We start from the raw sequence: 22,856 nt of genomic DNA, 5'->3' as shown, positions 1-22,856 counted from the left end.
CGTTAGGAAGACAGTACCGTAGTGGTAGTCAAGGGTCATATCAAATGAAAAATCAAGTTAACTTTAATATCTCAAATCTGGGAAATTACTGAGGTTATGGCCTTCCAGCGGCGAGACCATTACCTCAGGCGGTAAAACTAGGCGAGTTAACGGTCTGCGCATAGTAAGCTTATCCGACAGTAAACCTACCCTCGCCCGCGGGGGGGGGGGGGGGGGGGGGGTCTTCGAAGGGGGGTTACATTGTATGGAGTGGCAGAATGTTACGTGTAAGGGTTAGAAGAATAATGGGATATGTTTAGCTGGGATTATTCAATGCACTGGGATTCAATGGGATTATTCAATGCACTCTGGTCACCACACCCCTCACTAGTGATCGGCCACTTCAATGTTTGTACGCGGTTTTGCACGAAAAGGTCACAAACCCATACAAACCCGACAGAGTTACGTATTTCCGAAAAACGTCTATTGCTGTGTTTTCACGCTTTAAATGCCAGATTCTGATGTCCGCATTCACCAAGATGTTCCTTTATAATTTGTTGTTTATTTTCATCACGATCAAAGGATACCAGTACGCTTGTACTTTTTCAACTCTTTTAAACGGTTCATCAACAGCTGTGTGCTTTAACACTTTTAAATGTCAGATTCTGATGTCTGCATAGCACCCAGCTGTGCCTTTATCTACAGTTATGAATTTCTTCAAGGTTTAAGCATACAATTACGTTTATCCTTTTCGTCTGTTATTTTTTTTCAGATCAAGATACACAATGACAATGTACTCACCAGAAACACGAACAATACAAATACGAATAAGAATACCAGTTCTTGGGCTAACGCCTTTCCGGTTCTCGCCGGAAATCCAGTTTTTGAAAACTTTTAAAATCCGGGTTCTTACAGGCACAGTGCAGCTCGCAGCCTTCGTTTTGCGTTTTTGTTGCAGCTGAGTGCATTTACAGTTCAAAAATTCTCCTATGGTAGTAAAACAAACCCAAAACTACCCAACGACGACATCTGTGAAGCTCGACAGTTTCTTGTTCACGCGAGTGCATAAATTAACCTAGTTATTACGTGGTGATTGGTCGGAGTTCGATTCAACTGAGTGATTCCGGCCTCCATTTTGTTTTACACAAACTCGTGATGATGTCTGACATAGTTTGCTAGTGACGTGTCTTTTTGTGCATGATGTGGTGATCTAAATTAGATCCAAAAATAGGTCAAGACCAGCCGGTTCCGAGTAGAAAATTAATTCGTAAACAAATCGCAGTTCTTGACTCTTTAGGTGCAAGTCAATGACACTTGGCAGTTCTTCTAACGGATAGCTGCCTGAGGTATGACTAAAAGCCCTAGGGGCTCCGTGCACCTGGATTTGACAAGTTCAGTACCTTTAAAGAAAAACTTTGTTCTTTGTCCCTACAAGATAATAAAAAAAAGCCTCAGCTTCTGATGGGCGCCATCCGCGTGGACCCTGGCCTTTCAGGTTTTTCACTTTTTGTGTGTGTTATCCCTGTGAGTACATTTTTGCCTGTTATCTTGTTCTTGTTCTTGTTCTTGTTCTTGTCACCTGCAGTCTCTTGTTCCTATTTTTCCCCAGGCCAAACCTACGTATACTTCGTGTGATGGTGTTCCAGACTTCGTTCCTGCAGCCCTTTATTTCCTTCATCACTCTGGTTCTGTGGTTGGATGACAAGTACGTCAAAGGAAAGGTCAGATATTCACTCCGTGACTCTTTTTTTTAATTTTTTTTTTAACTTTTATGTTTGTTTGCTAAGCACATCTTTGTATGACGCTTATTCATTCACGACTGATTTAATTTTTTTACATGTTTTAGTTGTTATATTTTTGGTTTGCTGTTCGATTAAATATAACTCAATTTATTTGTTATGTAATTTTTTATTATTTATAATATTTTGTTTACCCAATGTTATTCTTATTTTTTTTATTCTGAAATTTGGAACGTTAGCAGTCTATCTGTTTTCGATTTTTATTACCCAATGTGCAATTACATTTTTCATTAATCTTTCTCGTTTTAGAATGTCATTATAATAAGCAACGACAGAATTATCTTTTCTTGATACAAGCCAACTAATGCATTAGAAAAACACACCAGATAAGCAAGACAAGAACATAAATAAGCTGACATGCAAACGGACAAACCAAACAAACCAAACAACGCATCAACTATGCATAATACATTCTTTTGATAGGTTTTAAAAACCAAATGATCAGATTTAAGACAATGCCAGTTTTTATTGGATGTCTTCTTGTATCATTTTTAAGGGGTGTATTCTTTTTGATTTGAGGTAATATCGTTTTTAGTTGATGTATTAATTATTCACTGTGATTTGAAGTGTTCCCCTTATGAACACACCCTCTTTACCCAGCTTTGAACACAGTGTGACATAGCATATAGGGGAAGGTTGCCTAATATGGACCAGATTTTCTTTCTTGCTGGTAGCATGTTTTTTTGCGAAGAAGTTTCATTTGTGTTTGGTAGTCCTTCCCGTTCGGCATAATTAGAGCGAATAACCTTTGGTTGACATTCAGCAAAAATTAAATATATTTGGAGCATGGGTGCCTACTATGGACAAGTGAAGAGGCCTTCACGAATAACTGTCAAAAGCCCCCCGTACTTCAAAATAACATGATACAACTTGGTGTGCAAGTCAGAATAATTCAGATATGCTTTAAATTTATCTGTGTTCATTGTTAAGGCTTTGACGCACTGTCTTGTAGATGTTGACATGTCTGACGTACATCAACCTGTTGAATGTTTACAAAGTGTAGCGTGACGTGTAAGTTCTTATAATTCGTCCAGGGGTAAAAGGAAGCGCAAAAGTGTTTCCATAATGACGTTTGTCTCGGTGACTTTAGCTTTAGCATCATAAGCAGTGGAAAAGCAGGTCCCCTGCCAGACTAGTCGGACGAGACCTTATTTACATGATATAAACACGTGCGGTTTGAACGATGTTGCCATCACATGAGTGGTCTCTCTCACGTATGTAGGATAAAGTGACTTATGTTTCCAGTTGGAAGCAGGTCAAGCGTTCATCTACCTGTCCATCGTGGACGCCGTGTCGACCCTGACCGCGATGTACGGGCTTATTGTGCTGTTCAGTACCTCACAAGCCTTCCTGAAGAAGCAAAGCATCTTGCAGAAGTTCTGGGTGCTGCAGTTGGTTCTGTTTATCCACACTCTACAGGGTTTAATCTTCGACACGTTTGCCATGTTCGGCCTGCCTCCGTGTAGAGGGAAGCTGTCTTCAATTGTTCGAAGTAATGGTGGGTGCACTTGTGAAGTTGATGTTTTTACATTTAGACAATATTTGACTAAATGTTTTAACATAGACTGGGAATCGGGACGAGGAGGGTGTTCTTTGTTTGTGTGTGTGTGTGTGTGTGTGTGTGTGTGTGTGTGTGTGTGTGTGTGTGTGTGTGTATAGGCTATATATATATATATATATATATATATATATATATATATATATATTATATAGCCTATATATATGTGTGTGTGTGTGTGTGTGTGTGTGTGTGTGTGTGTGTGCTACTCGGTGTGTATGTGTGCGTACGTGAGTGCGTGCGTGAGAGCATGCGTGAGTGCGTATGTGCTTGCATGTGTGTTCTGTCACATGTGTGTTCATTGTGACGTACGTGCGCATGCACTCAGTTGCATGCGTGCACGCTCACACATTCATACATTCATTCATTTGTTCTTGTTCATTTCCAGCCATCCAGCACATGGTAGTGGTGTGTGAGATGCTGGTCCTGGCCGTCCTGGCTCGATGCCTCTACCGACGACCTCATAGCTTTCACACGACGGAGGAGAAAGACGGACACCCCCACCCCATTCACAACGGGATTGCGGAGGGAGGGGGCGGGGAGGGAGAGTTGCAAGCTGGTGTCGTCACGAGTGAAGCCAAGTTGTCTGATGTTGTTGGCTCCTATCCTGCTCCGAAGTCTGGTACTGGCAATCCTGGCTTTGACAGCATCAACTGATCGGTGCTTCTTGTTGCTGCTGTTGTTGTTGTTGTTGTTGTTGTTGTTGTTGTTGTTGTCGTTCCTCGTAAAGAGATATAAACCCAGGAGTGACAACCCAAGATTTCTAAGCCCCCCCCCCCCCCCTTGCCTCGAGATCGATAGTGACAGTCCAACCCCCCATACCCCCCAACACCCATTGTAACCAGTGACAACCCCGCTAATTATGGACTTCCACAGTACAATGTGTTTGGGAGTTTCTCCCTTGCAAACAGGTATAAATCGGGTACGGACAGCGTAAATCCTACCTTTGACGTTACATACTGAATATCGATTTGTCTATCTTAAAGAATTAGCCCAATTAAATGACGTCACATACAAAAAGAAGAGTTAACATTTTGAGAATCCTGCATTATGAGGATGAACCTGACGGGAGGCTTACGTTGAGGAATATAATTATCCGCTATTGACAATCCAGTATTTAGCTAGCTGACTTGATTTGTTTTTCTCCCAGGAAAGTGTTGCCAACTCTAGCTTTATCAGTCGAAGCTCGATCACTCCTTTCACATTAGCAGTAAATAGAGAAAAATACGAATTTATTGTAATTTGTAATATTAAATGTACAATTGCGTGTTTGACAAATTTGCCATACTTAAATTTGTATACAGTAGTCTAGATTGTCAAGATCATAACGGAGATCGGGGAAAATACTAAAATGCGAATCTCTGATTTTATATCTGTGTTCATAAAAACCTAAAACCTATTTTGAATTATGTTTTGTTTGTAAGGCAGACATTAAATCACAAATGCCATTTGAATAATTATGCTTCATTTTATAAAGATTGACTAGTGTGTTCTATATTCTTGGTGCACATTTGATGTTATTTCAGACAACGTGTGTGTATATGTGTGTGTGTGTGTGTGTGTGTGTGTGTGTGTGTGTGTGTGTGTGTGTGTGTGTGTGTGTGTGTGTGTGTGTGTGAGTGACGTTGACGTTGACATTTTCTTCCTTTTGTATATATGCATCATTTCCCTGTTTAAAACACTGGGAGATTTTCCAGAACTATTAAACCTAATTCATATATAGAAGAGAATGTTTGTATAGTAAGATACACTCGAACTCTGATGGCCAGTGATTTGAATATTGTTGTCACACAGTCTACATGTAAATATTTTACCACGTGCAAGAATTACTTACTATTATTTTACAACATATATTCGGCTACTGTGTGATTTTGTTGCATATGTCTAAGTGATACAATATATGATGATTAAACACGCATCCATTTTTCAAATAAATGTTGTGTCGTGTATGTCAATGCTTCCTTTTTACATTTAGTCAAGTTTTGACTAAATGTGTTAACATAGAGGGGGGAATCGAGACGAGGGTCGTGGTGTGTGTGTGTGTGTGTGTGTGTGTGTGTGTGTGTGTGTGTGTGTGTGTGTGTGTAGAGCGATTCAGAGTAAACTACTGGACCGATCTTTATGAAATTTTTCATGAGAGTTCCTGGGTATGATATCCCCAGACGGTTTTTTTCTTTTTTTTCGATAAATGTCTTTGATGACGTCATATCCGGCATTTTGTAAAAGTTGAGGCGGCACTGTCACACCCTCATTTTTCAATCAAATTGATCAAAATTTTGGCCAAGCAATCTTCTACGAAGGCCGGACTTTGAGATTGCATTTCAGCTTGGAGGCTTAAAAATTAATTAATGACTTTGGTCATTAAAAATCTGATAATTAATTTTTTTTTATAAAACAATCCAAAATTACATTTATCGTATTCTTCATCATTTTCTGATTCCAAAAACATATAAATATGTTATATTTGGATTACAAACAAGCTCTGAAAATTAAAAATATAAAAATTATGATTAAAATTAAATTTCCGAAATCGATTTAAAAACAATTTCATCTTATTCCAAGTCCGTTCCTGATTCCAAAAACATAAAGATATGATATGTTTGGATTAAAAACACATTTAGAGAGTTAAAAAGAATAGAGATATAGAAAAGCGTGCTATCCTCCTCAGCGCAACCGCTACCGCGCTTTTCTGGATTGTTAATTTCACTGCCTTTGCCACGAGCGGTGGACAGACAATGCTACGAGTGTACGGTCTTGCGGAAAAAAATGCAATGCGTTCAGTTTCATTCTGTGAGTTCGACTGAGCTTGACTAAATATTGTATTTTCGCCTCACGCGACTTGTTGGAACTTAACATGTTCTGCCCCAATAGGCGAAGTCCGGATATAAAACGTGTTTGTATGGGTTGCGAAAGAGTGAAAACCCTTGCTTTTAGCGGGACAAACGAGGTGTGTGCATGAAATATGTGACCCTCCACCACGAAATGAGTCGCATGTCACCTCGCGCGGTTCTGCGCTAGGCTTGATATAAGTCCGGAGAGTGTCTGGTAACAGTGTGAGGGTCACCTTAGTCACAGGCTTATAATTCAAACAGTTTCCGCTCTTTTCTAAAACGGTTTTCACCACTGGATAGAGGATAACAAACACTTTAGGAAAATGTAAAAATATGAAAATCATGCAAAGGTGACATGCAACTCATTCCGTGGTGGAGGGTCACATACGACTGATAGACTAATAAACAGGTAGAGAACAATTTTCGTTTCAAGTTTTTATAGTTATTCAACAGATGAAAAAGTATGTGTGCAAGTCAGCAGAAGAGAGTATAAGTGCGTCAGTGAGTGTGTGTGTGTGTGTGTGTGTGTGTGTGTGTGTGTGTATGTGTGTGCTTGTGCGCGCGCGTGTGTGTGTGTGCTTGTGTGTGTGTGTTTGTGTGTGTGCGTGTCTGTGTGTGTCTTTGTGCGTCTGCCTGTGTGTTTGTGTATGTGTGTCTGTGTGTGTGTGTGTGTGTGTGTGTGTGTGTGTGTGTGCGTGTGTGCATGCGTGCGTGAGTGCGAACTAATTTATTGCAATAAGCTACCCTACTGCCTACACTATTTTGAATCCAGATGTTCCTTAATGAGTATGAACATACGTATGTGGAGGGTGTGTGTGTTTGTTTATGTGTGTGTGCGTGGGTGTGTGTGTGTGTGTGTGTGTGGGGGGCTCGGGGTGTATCTGTGTGTGTGAAACTCTGTACGTGGCGGATATGTGTTTGTTTGTGTATTTGTTAGTTTGCGTTTTAGTTGTTGCCATGGTGATGACGATGCCACACACACACACACACACACACACACACACGCACGCACGCACGCACGCACGCACGCACATAAGCGCGCACGCACACACACACACACACATACACACACACACACTCTCTCCCTCTCTCTCTCTCTCTCTCTCTCTTTCTCTCTTTGTGAATAGAAAGCTTCATGCATTCTATTGAAATTAAAGTCCATAAATTATAATGTAAATGGACATTTGAGCACATGATGAAGCGAGGACTGGTTCCTGTTGGTTAATGCCAAGGCTTCAGCGGCGGGGGGAGGAGGGGGGGGGGTCTTAAACGCGGCCCGATGATCACAACGTTTCATACTTTCAAGATGACACATTCATTTAACGTTCTGAACACGCAGGAACAAATGCAATAATAGTTTTTATGCCAATGCAGCTTTGGGCGAGACATAATGGACGCAGTAATGGTTTCAGGTAGGTGTGACAATTCGCCGTTGGAATCAAGCTGTTTCTCTCTGGTTTCCATCACAACAATAAAGGGAGGTATGTTTTAAAATGCCATTACGACACTTAGAAAAATAACCAAGGAGACAAAATCACGTTAGAAATTTGTTCAGCGTTTTGTTTCATGCCATTAACTTCACTCTGCTAATCACCGAGTTGGACTGAAGTGTGCACAGCTAACACATACAAGCAGCTGTTACCAGTTCTGGTAATTGCTTGTTAACAAAAAACAAAGACACAAAATCAAAGGACACAAACCTTTTAAAGCAATATTAAACCATCCTGTCAATCTGTCGTCAAAATAAATCGGAACTGAACACATTGGATCATTCTCCCAAGCCAACAGTAAACCAAATATGCATAGAATAATATTTGCTTTGTTATGTGCAAGGAAATGTTCGTCTGAATGTTTTCACGTCGTCCGCATTAATACGGGTTATTTGATTAAACAGCCATTTGATAAACATTGTTGTGTTATTTGTGTTATATATTTTTTCAATATTTTGATTTAAACGTAAAAATGTGTTCGAACAAGAGATAATCTTAATCGTCCGATTCATTTCCTTGCTGGCTGTGTAAAACTCATATCTTCTCTTTTGCTACAGGTAGGAATTAATCTAATGTTTGGCAAACACACACACACACACACACACAAATCCAGACAACAAACACACACATACACACATCCGCCACGTATATGGTTTCACACACGCACACGCACACACACACACACACGCACACACTCTCACACACACACGCACGCACACACACACACACATGCACACACACACACACACACACACACACACACCTGACATACCTTCCCCCACACACACATACCTCCCCCCCACACTTGGATAACACCCTCGGTCTTTGGCCACCCAGCAAATCTCTCAATACTACAACAATTGAGTCAGTGTGACACAATGTATCAAGTTCTGTGTCACTCTGACCATCCCTAGTGCACGTCCTCATCACCCCTCTCCTCTCCAACTTTTGTCACCGCCCCCCCCCCTCCCCCCCCCCTCCCCCACCACCACCTACCGCCCATTCCCTAACGGTCTTACCGATCTACATCGTCACGTAAACTGTAACGGTCGCTGGGAACATCATTGGTGCTAATAATGAATTCCATTTCACGTAGTTTAGCCGAAACTACAGGAAATGTGAGAGAGCGCATGTCCGGAAGAGCCATATCCGTATTTCCGGCGCCATTAGCGCACGTCTGAAACCGATGCTCCGCTTTTTTCGGTTGTTTATCGTGATTCATCTTGGTTTACGATCGAATTTTTCGGTCTCAAAGTACATCTTTCGATTCCGCGAACCTTGCTGCGTTGTTCTTTCAAAGAATTTGGAATGGAGAGCGAAGAAAACTTGCTCAAATCCGATTCCGAGGGTGAAGACTCTTCCCCTCCATGCTCACAGTCACAGAGACCCCAGAAAAACATGGTTGAAATCACAAAAGTGAAACAAAAAGAAAAACCTCGACTCGAGGTAGTACAATTACCGACAAAGGATTGGGATGACATGAAAAAGCAGAATGAACGAATCCTGCGTGCACTAAAGAAATGGGATGCAGAAGAAGGGGAAATTGTGGAAGACGAAGATTCAGAATGTGTTCAACTTCGGAGTAGTTCCCCTTTGAAGAAGAAAAGACGCAGAGAAGAAGACAGTACCGTATCTTTTTTGGTGGACAATTCTGATGAAGATTTGGACTACCAAATTGAAAATCTTACTCGTGTGAGATCTTGTGGCGATCAGACAGAGAATCGCAGTGATGAAAATGCTGAAAGTGACACACTGACAGGGATTCAGCAAGATTATGAGGCTGATGAGGAGCTTGGCGATGATATTTCGGAACAGCTAGCCAAAATAGTCAACATGATGGCAAAAGGCAAAATGAACGAAGCAAAAATGAAAGACAAGATTTCGGAGCACAAGCGCCCGAAAAACGTCGAACTAAAAGTTCCTCGAGTGAACCATGAAGTGTGGGACACAATGGACCATAACCAGAAAAGTGCAGATTTGCGTACTCAAAGAATCCAACACATTTTGCTTACAGCAGTGAACGCTCTTGTGTGTGCAGCGAACGAGTGTGTTGGGAAAACAAACATTGATGTGAAAAAACAAATGAAATCTCTGACCGATTCAATGGGGCTCATTCTCAAAGCGACTCACGAAATGTCAATGGACAGAAGAGTGTCGATTATGTCCGCACCGCAATTCAACAAGAAATACAAGAAACTCGTTTCTTCAGAAATCCCAGTGACAACAGAACTGTTTGGGGATGATTTGCGATCTGTGTTCGCCTCCATTGATTCGTCGTCCAAGCTTGGCATGGCAATCACTCGGTCATCAAGGGGAGACAAGTTTTTTCCATTCAGAGGAGGCAGGACAAAAAACTGGGACTACGACCAGAGAAGAGGCCGAGGCTGGACACGCGGCCGAGCAAGAGGTTACTATCCACGCTACCGGGGGAGAAGCTTCCGAGGGCAGAACAACATGACATTCAAATCCGCATAAATGAGGATGCACAGCCAGACCTGACCGGTAAGGTACGCTATCCAATAAACAAAAGTGTTCAGATACCATTTATTGCGGGTAGAATACAATACTTTATTGAAGAATGGAGAAAGCTGACATCAGATCCGTTTATTTTGAAAATGGTGACAGGGGCTGAAATTCCACTGAGGGATTTATCAGAATTAGAAGTAGGAAAAGTGCCTACAACTCAAATCAAAGGTTATCAATTTTCTGAGATGGACAATGAAGTTCAGAAATTACTGAAAATGAAAGTAATCGAAAAATGTGAAAGTGAAGATGGAGAAATAATATCCCCTGTATTCCTGGTGATGAAACCAGATGGAACATATCGAATGATTCTAAACCTGAAAGAGTTTAATCAGTCAGTGACGTATGAGCACTTCAAAATGGAAAATCTGACGTCAGCTATAAGGCTTATGAGAAAAGGGTGTTACATGGCTTCAGTTGACTTGAGGCATGCATATTATTCTGTCTCAATCAAGCCAGATTTCAGGAAATTTTTGAAATTCATTTGGAGAGAACAGTTGTATGAATACACCTGCTTCCCAAACGGGTTGTGTAACTGCCCAAGATATTTCACTAAGTTACTGAAACCAGTGTATGCTTGTCTGAGAAAAAGGGGCTTTTTGTCAGCATCATTCATTGATGATTGCTATCTTCAGGGACAAACTTATGAGAGTTGTCTGCAGAATGTTCAGGAAACAGTACACTTGTTTGAAGCCCTTGGATTTATCATCCATGAAGAAAAGTCAGAACTTACCCCACTCAAAAAGATAAAGTATCTGGGGTTTTGGCTAGATTCAGAAAATATGTCTGTCTGTCTGACTGAAGAGAAAATTCAGAAACTGAAAAATACTTGCAGAAGTGTAAAAAACAGGAAAAGGATTACCATTCGGGAGCTAGCGCAAGTGATTGGTCAGCTTGTTGCTTCATTCCCAGCTGTGCTTTGGGGTCAGTTGTTCTATAGACAACTCGATAAGGTTAAGGTTGAAGCATTGAAAGTGAAAAAAGGGGATTTTGATGCATTGGTAGTTATATCAAAAGAAGCTGAAGAAGAGCTAGACTGGTGGCTACAGAACATAGATTCAGCTTTTTTCCCCATAGAAAGATCTGAACCTGAAATGGTAATAACAACAGATGCCTCCACTTTGGGTTGGGGTGCAGTTTGCCACCCAAAGCAAACAGGTGGCCGTTGGTCTGTTTTAGAAAGAAACAACAATATCAATGTTCTAGAGCTGATGGCGATTGAGCATGCTCTCAAAAGCTTTAGTAAGGATATTGATGGTAAACATATCAAAGTGCTGACAGACAACTCATGTGCGGTGTCATACATTGAAAAAATGGGTGGTTCACATTCTGCAGATTGCAATGATGTAGCAAAACGAATCTGGATCTGGTGTAAAGACAGGAACATTTGGCTGACAGTAGCTCACATTCCTGGCAATACACAAGCTGATGCTCAGTCCAGAAAATTCAATGATAATACAGAATGGATGCTGGACAGACAGATTTTCAAAAGAATCTGTGAGCAAGTTGGAAAACCTGAAATTGATCTTTTTGCATCAAGACTAAATCGCCAGTTGGCAACTTTTGTGTCTTGGCAACCAGATCCAGAATCGTTTGCAGTGGATGCATTTAAGATGAGTTGGACTAACTGGTTCTTTTATGCTTTTCCGCCATTCAGCCTGATTCAGAGGGTCCTGGTCAAACTGGAGAAGGACAACGCAGAAGGGGTTGTCATAGTCCCAGACTGGCCTACAGCAACTTGGTATCCTCAACTATTGCGGCTCCTCGTCAGGAAACCTCTTCTGCTACCCAAGGGGAGGACTGTTCTACGTCTGGCCCACGCGCAGACACCACATCCTCTGCACAGCAAGCTTCAGTTGATGGCAGTGATGTTATCAGGGATGCAGTTGAAGCACAAGGAATTCATGGACAAGCTTGCAGCATCATCTGTGCATCATGGAGGGAAAAGACACACAGACAGTATTCCAGCTACTTGTCACGGTGGAAAGTTTTCTGTGTTGAACGGAACTGTGATCCATTTCATGCATCTGTAAAGCAAGTTTTGGAATTTTTGACTGGGCTGTTTAGCCTTGGATTAGGCTACAGTGCTATTAACACAGCCAGGAGTGCTATTTCTGCTGTAGTACAAACAGATGGCAACAAGAAAATGGGAGAACACCCATTGATATGTCGTTTTGTAAGAGGTGTGTTTCAGCTGAGAACACCATTGCCCCGCCAAAAGAACACTTGGGATGTGGCTGTGCTATTGGATTTTTTCAGAAATAGTGAGGACAATAGCAAACTCTCCTTGAAAGAAATAACATTAAAATTGTGTGCTTTACTTTTGATTGTTTCGGCACAGAGAGTGCAGACAATTCATTTATTGAAACTATCATGTGTTCAGTTTTTAAATCAGGGATCATGCAAGATTCATGTAGTTGATAAACTCAAGCATAGTAGACCTGGTTATCACCAAGCGCCAATACATCTCCAAAAGTATGAGGAGGAAAAACAACTGTGTGTTGTAAGCTGTTTAAAAGAATACATTGCAAGGACTGCAGTGGTGCGTGGAGACTGTGACAAACTTATTTTGTGTTATGGACGGCCACATGGGCCAGCATCGAAGGATTCGATAGCTCGTTGGATGAAAGAGGTTTTGGGGTCAGCTGGTGTCCAAGGGTTCACTGCTCATAGCTTTAGAAGTGCTTCCTCATCAGCTATGTTAAAAACTGGTGTATGTATTGATGACATATTAAAATCAGCAGGCTGGTCGAATGCTAAAACTTTCCAGCGATTTTACAATCGACCATTAGTCGATGATTCGCAAAGAGCAGAAAGCCAAAAAGTTCAGAGTACCATGTGAAAATTCATGGGCAGGTCAAGTTGTAAGAACTACAAGTAGGCACTTCACTGAAGAAGACAATGGTAGACTGCTAGGAAAGCAGTAAGACTATTATTTTCACTGTGGCGAAAGTCTTCATAACTGAAACAATGCATAGATAATGCACTGTAACATGTTTATGAATAATCAAAGATGCATAGATAATGCACTTAAAACCCAGGCATAGATAATGCACTGGAAAATGTTGAAAATAAAAAAGGCATAATGCACTAAAAACAAAGTTGATGGTGTGGTCTTAGGGATTTTGATGTGAAAGTGAGAAAATGAGGTATGACTGTGATAAACGTTTGAAAAAACATACTTTGAAGTCTCACATTTCCTGTAGTTTCGGCTAAACTACGTGAAATGGAATTAGTAACTTAAACGAGTACTGACCTTGGGAAGACGAAGTTTGAGTGGAATTCCATGAATGTAGTTTACCGGAACGGAAGGATATGTGCCCTTCCCTAGCCTAAGTTACCCGCCCAAGAATATATGAAAATGTTTTTCCAAACTTGTTAATTTTCAGATCATCAGTTGTTTATTCTTTTTTACAACAAACTAGATGATCTGTGCGTTAAAATATGGCTCTTCCGGACATGCGCTCTCTCACATATCCTTCCGTTCCGGTAAACTACATTCATGGAATTCCACTCAAACTTCGTCTTCCCAAGGTCAGTACTCGTTTAAGTTACTAATTCACACTCACGTTATCTTCCGCTGACACAACTTCCAATACACCGGTGTTCCACAAATTGAAACTGCGTTGTTGTGGGTGTCGCACTACTGCGTCAAAGTTTGGGCAGCAACACACGCGTGCTTTGTTTTGGTTAGCTCTCTACGTGTAAATAGATTTTACTGCTGTGGTAATAGCTGTTTTAAATTTTTTTGTTTTTGTTTTTATTCATTTCTAATTATTTTTATTTTCGCTGGTGATAAGTGCAACTCAGAGTCCTGTTGGATCAAGGAGCCTCAGTAGGCATGGCTGAAAACTGCAGCCAATTTCCACCGTCTTCGGAAGTTTATTTTAAAGGTAAGGTGATACCTGAAAGACAGAGTATAGTAGAGTACAGGCTGTATGTCTGTAATGTGCTTCATGTCTTTGGAAAAACGAAACTTATTTTGTTCGTCGCCGCGTATACACGCGTATATATACGGTCATGTTCAGTAGCTATTACATTGAAAACGTGTGAGTAATCAAGTTGAATACCATAGGTGTGTTCAGGGTGTCACGTGGAACAAGAGTATAATTGCAATTGGACATTATACCAAAAATTAACAGCGGTGCTGTATTCTGCACAGGCTAGGCATTTTTCTTGCTGCATTATTTTAAGATTGAAATAGAAGTCACTTCAGAAATTGATTGAAAACATATTCCCGTTCTGCACATAAAGCAGCCAGACTGTTCATTTTTGGTATGGGTTACAGCTGAAGGATGCTCGTACTACTTCTTCTTCTTCTTCTTCTTCTGCGTTCGTGTGCTGAAACTCCCACGTACACTCGTGTTTTTGCACGAGTGGAAATTTACGTGCATGACCGTTTTTACCCCGCCATTTAGGCAGCCATACGCCGCTTTCGGAGGAAGCATGCTGGGTATTTTCGTGTTTCTATAACCCACCGAACTCTGACATGGATTACAGGATCTTTTCTGTGCGCACTTGGTCTTGTGCTTGCGTGTACACACGAAGGGGGGATAAGCCACTGTTCATAAGTTGATGTGGGAGATCGAAAAAATCTCCACACTTAACCCACCAGGCGGCCGCGGCTGGGATTCGAACCCTCGACCTTCCGATTAAGAGGCCGACGTCTTACCACCCCGCCACAGCGCCCGTCACTCCATGTCTTACTACTACTATTAACCGCCGCGGTTCCTAATATGGGCCACCTCCTATTCTGAGAAAATACTGATGCAAGTATTATAGGCTATCATTGGACAACCATGCCGTTACACCTGTATATCTCTACACAAGCTCGTTTAATTAAGTCATTAATTACCTTTCAGCGTATTGAAACTGCTGTGTCATTTGAGTCAAGTACTGTTGTTCTGCAGTCAGCTATGAGTTACGCATAACGCCGGCCCTAGTAAGAACAGTGCACGCGTACTGTTATATTTTCACAACTTGGTCTCACTATAACAATTGTTCTGTACTCAAACTGACATGTGGACAAATAAATTGCCGTTTTGGTTTTATCGTTTTAAGGCACTGACCATACTCAAAAGAGACTGGAAGAGTCAAATTGAAAAGGTGTGTAATGTTACTTTAATACACGAAACCGTCCTCTCTCGACAGAGCTGACGGTACAAGAGAAAGTGTTGGTCGGCGTGTCCACGCTTTTGTGTGTTGGAGTGCTCCTCCTTTTTGCCGACAAGGTGTGGTTTATTCTCCGTCACTATGGCAACCGGGGACTCCCGCGGCTCATTAAACACAAGTCCTTGGTTCTTGTCGGTCTATACCCTGTGAGTAGTTTCGGTATATTGCTTTCTTTATTTTCATGTTATATCATGGCATGTCATGTTATGTCATTTCATGACACGAAATGACTCTGCGACATACCCTCAGACAAGATTTGTGTAAACTTTTTTTGAGATTCAGATTTTGACAAAATTACAAGTAAAGACGGTAAAACAATTAGAGTTTTACGGAACCTTCTGCCTTTTTTTGTGATACAACTTAAAATGTGAATATTTTTCAAAGATGAGGCCAAGAACAAAACAGGAATGCAATCAATGATGAATAGGTCTTGTATGACCCACTAGGATTCTCGAGACGAGAATTGGCTCATAACAAACAAACAAACAAACCTGACATGATTTGTTAAGCGCTTTTCAAAAATAATTGAACATCCTCATAGTTGAAATTTTGCAAGTGCCTGAATGGTGGGGTCTTCTTGAAGCTGAATTTTGACATGTGTCCAATGCAATGGAATGTTTGAAGGTATATGCATGGTTGTGCAGAGGCAACAGCCCTGCTAGTTAAAAAAAAAATCATCATGTCTGTATTCTGCTAAATTTGAAGATTCGTCAGTTTTGCAGTGAATGTGCAGAATATTATAAACACGTTATATTTAAAGGAACACTATTTCCAGTGAAACCAGTTTGGCGCACCTTCTCAGCTCTTGCCATGCATTGGTATAGGATAAAACCATACCTCCACTTGGTCACATACCAAAACTGAAGAGTCGGAGTGGTTTCGTGTGCACAATGGAGAATATTTCATGATTTAATTTCTTTAAAAGCCACTGGTTGCCTTTACAAGATTAATTCATTAAAACAATTCCCAGTGTGCACAGAGAGAACCCAAGCTTTTCACTTTTGGTATGTGACCAAGTGGAGTGATGGTCTTATCCCATGAATTAGCCTGCCCAGATCTGAGACGGTGAATATAATTGTCTTCACAAGATAGAGTGTACCTTTAAAGCTGTTAAAACATTCGGTTAAAGCGTACAAGAAAAAACTAACTGTGCTTACTGTCAACAGGTCGCGGCAGTGACTTCCCTTTTGGCAGTTTTCATCCCTCGCTCCACGCTCCTCTGTGATTTTCTTGCTAGTTCGTAAGTGTTGTGAAGACATACAGATTATTTTATGCGAGAGAGAGAGAGAGAGAGAGAGAGAGAGAGAGAGAGAGAGAGAGAGAGAGAGAGAGAGAGAGAGAGAGAGAGAGAGAGTTTGTTTGTTTGTTTGTTTGCTTAACGCCCAGCCGACCACGAAGGGCCATATCAGGGCGGTGCTGCTTTGACATATAACGTGCGCCACACACAAGACAGAAGTCGCAGCACAGGCTTCATGTCTCACCCAGTCACATTATTCTGACACCGGACCAACCAGTCCTAGCACTAACCCCATAATGCCAGACGCCAGGCGGAGCAGCCACTAGATTGCCAATTTTATAGTCTTAGGTATGACCCGGCCAGGGTTCGAACCCACGACCTCCCGATCACGGGGCGGACGCCTTACCACTAGGCCAACCGTGCCGGTTTAGAGAGAGAGAGAGAGAGAGAGAGAGAGAGAGAGAGAGAGAGAGAGAGAAAGAGAGAGAGAGAGAGAGAGACAGACAGACAGACAGAAAGACAGACAGACAGACGGAGATACATATAGATAGACATCGGGTTTGGTCAATGTAGATGTGAATCTTTTGGTCAGTCAAAAAAGCAACGTTCCAACAAAAACAGTACTTGTTTTGTTTGTATTCAGAATTTTGGTATGTAAGCAGTCTTTCTGTTTTTGAATCTCTGCACGAGTTTACCTCAACTCATTCTGTGACTAAAACTCATTCTGTGACTAAACAGGTACTTAGCAGTAAGTTTGTTTGAGTTAACCATCACGCATTATGTAACCATGCAGGTACCTCGCAGTGTGTCTGTACGAGTTCACCTCGCTGATCGTACTTTACTTTGGGGGCAAATCGCAGCTGATCCACACCGCTCAGGCCACAGGCTTCCGGCTAAGGACGCCGCCATGCTGCTGTTGTTGCTGCTGCTGTCCTACCGTCAAAGTCACTGCGTAGGTCTTCGTCTAAATATACAGAAATATCCAGAAACAAACATACACGGGGTTGATGTCTAGGTAATGTTGAACTTTAGGGTTGTACATTCATAGCTCAGAATCCACCAGAATCCACTCGCAGTAAGCCTCCAATTTTGCAGAACCTGCTCTTTTAACAAGTCATTTTAGATACCTTTGAGGTTACTGAATGAACTGTACATATGCCTTTCATTCACATGGCTTTATAGAAGGAAAACATCGGCACAGCCTATTTTTCGAGGCATGGGAGACAACTCCTTCAATATTACCTGTGTACTTTCTTGTCACTTTCGTGGCTGGGTGGGTACAATAATGAAGTTAGGGAAGAAGCCGAGCACAGAATAAGTTAGAATACGCATGCCGCGTTAGAAAGTTTGCAGAATGAAGAGTGTGTGTGGGGGGGGGGGGGGGGGGGAAGCGAGGAACAATATGCCAGTTGGACCAGGATTGTAAACTCCTCTATGTCCAAATGTCCCGGCTACAAAAGAATTCTTCTGTCGAAAGACCTCCCGCGAGTCAAAAGTATCAGACAGTCAACCGGCCAGTGCTCCGAACAGTGCGTCAGTTTAAGAATGAAATATATCTCAATAACCGAGAACAACACTTAATGACATCCGACAATATAGCTATTCTGATGGACACGTGGGGGAATTCGGGGGCTGTGATTGGATGGTCTCTTCCGATCATCAAAGCATGATGCTACAGAAGTCGGCCATTTTTGCCAATATCCAAAAGCATATTGGCAATAACAAAGACGCATGATTCCGGTTTACCCATCTGTACCACACCGTTGTTTCAATTGACAACAGCATACACTGACAACTTGAAATTCTTCTCGGGAATGTTTTTCAGCTTTACAAATGTCGATAGCATACCCTTTTCTGCTAACTTCCCGATGAAACAGGACTAAACCAATTATTTTCTGTCCCTAAACACCACAAAATGCCCAAAGTCGAAAGATGTAGTACAAACAGGGGCAGCCGTTTTTGTGTGCCTGTGTGAGCTCAGTTGCTGACTGACACAAACTTTCGCATTCGGCGTTTCTTATCTCGTAACTCCACACTAAATACCCCACTTCCCCTCTGAAGTATTGATGTACAACCCATGGCACTAACATTCATGTAGTCGTTTATAACTGAGGTTCAAAAATTCGCTTCATGACGAGACAAGTATAAATGCCATTCACCCAAACTGAAAACTTCGCTGCCGTCTGCTCGCGTTGTACGGATTAGCTGTTCTCTTCTCCTCCCCTTGTTGCATCCTAGTTCTTCAGTTGTTTCCAGTTTTCCGTTGATGTTGTGTTTTGGTCTTCTTCATAAGTAGTCTTGTTTAAAATTAAAAAAACTCAAACTTCTTTTTGTTGTATACGAATGAACGAATAAAAAGCTGTTTAACAGCTGTGTTGTCAAATCGAGTTTTTTCCAAAGTCAGTGTGGCGCCTGCGCAAAACTAATGCGCATAAGAAACGGCGTCTGCTATGAAAACCTGAGATCAACGCATCGACGCAAAAACTGTCATTTTGTAAGTTTGGAACAACAAATCAAGGTCAGAACAGCTATATAATCGCTATTGTATTTTCAGCGTATGATTTTGCAAAACAAATTCTTTTCATATCATTTATTTGCGCTGAGATATGAGGTTAAAAGAACATGTTTACGTTAAACGTCTGCACATTTTTATTTTATTTCTTAAATTGTATAGTTTATTTTCATTTATTTATTTTTTTTGTTTATTTATTTTTTTATTCATTTATTTATTGACCTTCTTTTTATGTGTCTTTCTTTCTTTGTGTCTGTCTTTCTATGTGTCTTTCTTTCTTTGTGTCTGTCTTTCTATGTGTCTTTCTTTTTTCCGTTGTGTCATTCTGTCTGTCTGTCTGTGTCTGTCTGTGTCTGTCTGTCTGTACGTCCTTCTGTCCGTCCGTCCGTCTGTCTGTCTGTCTTTTTTCTTTCTTTCTCTTTTAAGTGTTACATTATTTCTTTAACGAAGCCGCGTCCTTGCATTGTGGCCACCACTCATTCCAAGGTTTTCTCACGCTCAGACGGAATCTGACACGACTTCAGATGATGGTGATGCAGACAGCCTTTATCCAGCCAATCGTGTCCTTTGTTTCTGTCGTGCTTTGGACAGATGACAAATATAACCCGAATGTGGTGAGTACTGTGAATTCTAAGACATAAACGTCGGGTTTCGTTAGATATATTCGTTTGTGGTGACAGATAGGAGTGACTTCTTCAACAGAAAGAAAGAAAGAAAAAAGAAAAGAGAAGAAAAGAAAAGAAATATTTTTTTAAAAAGACAAGAAAAGTTTATTAAACTTTTACTTTCGAAACATTCATACAAATTGCGACTTTTGAACTCCGTCAAATTTTAATTTAATGAATACATAAGTTATTGGAAAAAAACACCTGTCATGAATTTGTATTGTCAACTTTGCACACAAAAAGTTCAAAAGAAGGAAAAGAAATACCCACCATTTCAAAGAACAGAAATGTACAGAAATAAAATTAAAGATAATCTTAATGCATTGCCTCTAAGCAGCTGCTGTTAAACCCCAACCCTCACTGTCATCACCTCCACTTACACAAAAAAAGTCCTTACCATTACTCATTGTTTTAGAAGCTAAAGTTTTTTGTAGGTACAATGTTTAACCCTTTTTCTTTAAAACTCAGAAAGGAAGCAACATTTAATTGGTACCAAAAAGCCAAACAGGTTGAACGGAAATGAAAACAAGTCGCGTAAGGCGAAAATACAAAATTTAGTCAAGTAGCTGTCGAACTCACAGAATGAAACTGAACGCAATGCCATTTTTCAGCAAGACCGTCGTCAGTCCACCGCTCATGGCAAAGGCAGTGAAATTGACAAGAAGAGCGGGGTAGTAGTTGCGCTAAGAAGGATAGCACGCTTTTCTGTACCTCTCTTTGTTTTAACTTTCTGAGCGTGTTTTTAATCCAAACATATCATATCTATATGTTTTTGGAATCAGGAACCGACAAGGAATAAGATGAAAGTGTTTTGTAAATTGATTTCGACAATTTAATTTTGATAATAATTTTTATGTATTTAATTTCCAGAGCTTGTTTTTAATCCAAATATAACATATTTATATGTTTTTGGAATCAGAAAATGATGGAGAATAAGATGAACGTAAATTTGGATCGTTTTATAAATTTTTATTTTTTTTTACAATTTTCAGATTTTTAATGACCAAAGTCATTAATTAATTTTTAAGCCACCAAGCTGAAATGCAATACCGAAGTCCGGGCTTCGTCGAAGATTACTTGACCAAAATTTCAACCAATTTGGTTGAAAAATGAGGGCGTGACAGTGCCGCCTCAACTTTCACGAAAAGCCGGATATGACGTCATCAAAGACATTTATCAAAAAAATGAAAAAAAGTTCGGGGATTTCATACCCAGGAACTCTCATGTCAAATTTCATAAAGATCAGTCCAGTAGTTTAGTCTGAATCGCTCTACACACACACACACAGACACACACACACACACACACACGCGTACGCACGCACGCACGCACATACACCACGACCCTCGTCTCGATTCCCCCCTCTACGTTAAAACATTTAGTCAAAACTTGACTAAATGTAAAAACCAACAACCAACCAATCCCCAACAACACCGATTTATCCCACTGAACTATTGCCATAAACATTTATCCTTCAGACAACACCAAACTCCCCGGCAACCTACCTGTCAGCCATCAGCACCGTGTCAACTCTCTGCGCCGTGTATGGTCTCGTCATCCTCTTCTGGTCCACGCGCCGTTACCTAGCAACGCACAGCGTGACGCCCAAGTTCCTGGTGATGCAGCTCGTGCTGCTAGCGAACAACTTGCAGAGGGCGGTGCTGAGAGTGCTGGCTGACAGCGGTGTGCCTGTCTGTGTTGGGTCTTTGGGTTCTAGCGTTAGAGCGGATGGTGAGTTGTGTGCAGTAGTAGTAGTAGTAGTAGTAGAAATAGTAGTAGCGGTAGTAGTAGCAGTAGCAGTAGTAGTAGTTTTAGTATCATTATTAGTAGTAGCAGCAGCAGCCGTTGTAGTAGTGGAAGTAGGAGAAGCAGTAGTAGTTCAATGTAGTAGCAACAGCAGCAGCAGCAGTAGTAGGAGTAGTAGTAGTAGTAGTAGCAGAAGAAGTAGTAGTAGCAGCAGTAATTGTCGTTTTAGAAGACGTAGTAGTAGACATAGTAGTAGTAGTAGTAATATTGGTATCAACACCAAGTTTAATTATCATCATCATGACATCACCGTCGACGTCGCCGTTGTTGTTGTATCTTAAAAAAAGTAGACCCGTTCACTGTTCACTCTACGTTGCAGCCATTCAACACGAGCTGGTGATTGCCGAGATGTTTCTGCTGGCTTTCTTCGCTCGCCTGGTCTACCGCAAGCCCGTCATGCAGGAAATGACGCAAGGGAACGCGTCACCGGAAAATGACGTCAACTGCAATAGTTACGATGACATAGACGATGACAGTTTTATGTCAAAAGGTAGCACGCTAAACGGAACAAGTTACAGAGCTTTGGGAGATACCGTATCATATCAGTCTGACGAGAACACGATGCACCCTTCTCATTTCTCGCTTTCTTGTGACGAATAAGTGTACAAAATGAATTTTGTACAAAAATAAAATTTGTGCGGTGTACAAAATCGAATTAATTGCCAAGTGCCGGAGTTTTTTTTTTTCGGGTGTAAGGAATGTTTGGCAAAGGTGTTGTTGCATTATATTTAGTTACTTCAGTCTTCATTTACATTTTTTTTTCGTCTATGAAATGTTTCCTGTGACAACTACGCTGACATAGTTGTGGGATAAGTGACCTGGTGATAATGTTAACAAGATAATGATGGGTGTTTTCCGTGTATGTGTTGGAAGCCTATTAGATTCTCTTTTACAAAAAGTAACCCAAAGAAGAGACTTCGCGAGATTTCAAAGGTTTCTATGCCGGACAAGCGAAGATGTGAACCACTATTTCCAATAAATTTGAGCTTATTTCGGTTTCCAGAACTCTTGTCACACTTCTTTTAATACAAATTTGCGTGTTTGGTTCTGAAAGTCAAACACTAGGTTTCTTTTTGTCCGTAACTCTCCTAGGACAAAACTAGTTTTATTTTTAAATGAATACACTGTCTTTAGTTTAAAAAGTATTTCGGTGAACATTTCTGTTTAAACTGTTTCTGTTTAAAAAAAAAAAAAATTGTAAATAATATTTTGAACTACAGATAGAGAGAGAGAGAGAGAGAGAGAGATAGACAGAGAGAGAAAGAGAAAGCAAAGTGAGAGAGA

At 41.0% G+C, this 22,856-nt stretch overlaps 3 protein-coding genes across 4 annotated transcripts in view; all 3 read left to right on the top strand.

Annotated features, from left to right (window-relative positions):
• Positions 1-6,588, top strand: part of LOC138967237 (organic solute transporter subunit alpha-like) — a 14,911-nt gene extending 8,323 nt beyond the window's left edge. The window contains exons 5-7 of the mRNA XM_070339761.1: positions 1,589-1,700; positions 3,024-3,276; positions 3,725-6,588. Coding sequence (XP_070195862.1) covers positions 1,589-1,700; positions 3,024-3,276; positions 3,725-3,993 — 634 coding nt within the window. The 3' untranslated portion in view covers positions 3,994-6,588. The remainder of the gene's footprint in view (positions 1-1,588; positions 1,701-3,023; positions 3,277-3,724) is intronic.
• A 2,460-nt stretch (positions 6,589-9,048) lies between these two features.
• LOC138967232 (uncharacterized) lies at positions 9,049-13,281 on the top strand. 2 transcript variants are annotated; one of them, XM_070339753.1, is made up of 2 exons: positions 9,049-10,159; positions 11,838-13,281. In XM_070339753.1, exon 1 carries the CDS (start codon positions 9,056-9,058, stop codon positions 10,130-10,132), a length of 1,077 nt encoding a protein of 358 aa, XP_070195854.1. In that variant the 5' UTR covers positions 9,049-9,055; the 3' UTR covers positions 10,133-10,159; positions 11,838-13,281. The 2 variants fall into 2 exon arrangements, with proteins under 2 accessions (XP_070195854.1, XP_070195853.1); XM_070339752.1 differs by having other exon boundaries at positions 9,049-10,164.
• A 544-nt stretch (positions 13,282-13,825) lies between these two features.
• On the top strand, positions 13,826-22,708 carry LOC138967236 (organic solute transporter subunit alpha-like). The gene is made up of 7 exons (XM_070339760.1): positions 13,826-14,073; positions 15,332-15,498; positions 16,519-16,592; positions 17,383-17,541; positions 19,604-19,715; positions 21,245-21,497; positions 21,892-22,708. The coding sequence occupies exons 1-7, from the start codon at positions 14,022-14,024 to the stop codon at positions 22,170-22,172; spliced, it is 1,098 nt and encodes a 365-aa protein (XP_070195861.1). The 5' UTR covers positions 13,826-14,021; the 3' UTR covers positions 22,173-22,708.
• Positions 22,709-22,856: the final 148 nt, after the last annotated feature.

This window comes from Littorina saxatilis, linkage group LG5 (assembly GCF_037325665.1).
Source record: "Littorina saxatilis isolate snail1 linkage group LG5, US_GU_Lsax_2.0, whole genome shotgun sequence".
NCBI lineage: Eukaryota > Metazoa > Mollusca > Gastropoda > Littorinimorpha > Littorinidae > Littorina > Littorina saxatilis.
The sequence above is the reverse complement of the archived record's forward strand: the minus strand, read 5'-3'. Positions and strand labels throughout refer to the sequence as shown.

Bases quoted from the DNA above. Each gene is read 5' to 3' on its own strand.
- LOC138967232 (XM_070339753.1), top strand. From the start codon at position 9,056: ATGGTTGAAATCACAAAAGTGAAACAAAAAGAAAAACCTCGACTCGAG.
- LOC138967236 (XM_070339760.1), top strand. From the start codon at position 14,022: ATGGCTGAAAACTGCAGCCAATTTCCACCGTCTTCGGAAGTTTATTTT. The intron at 15,499-16,518 runs GTGAGTAGTTTC...TACTGTCAACAG, and splicing joins TTCTTGTCGGTCTATACCCT to GTCGCGGCAGTGACTTCCCT. The intron at 16,593-17,382 runs GTAAGTGTTGTG...GTAACCATGCAG, and splicing joins TGTGATTTTCTTGCTAGTTC to GTACCTCGCAGTGTGTCTGT.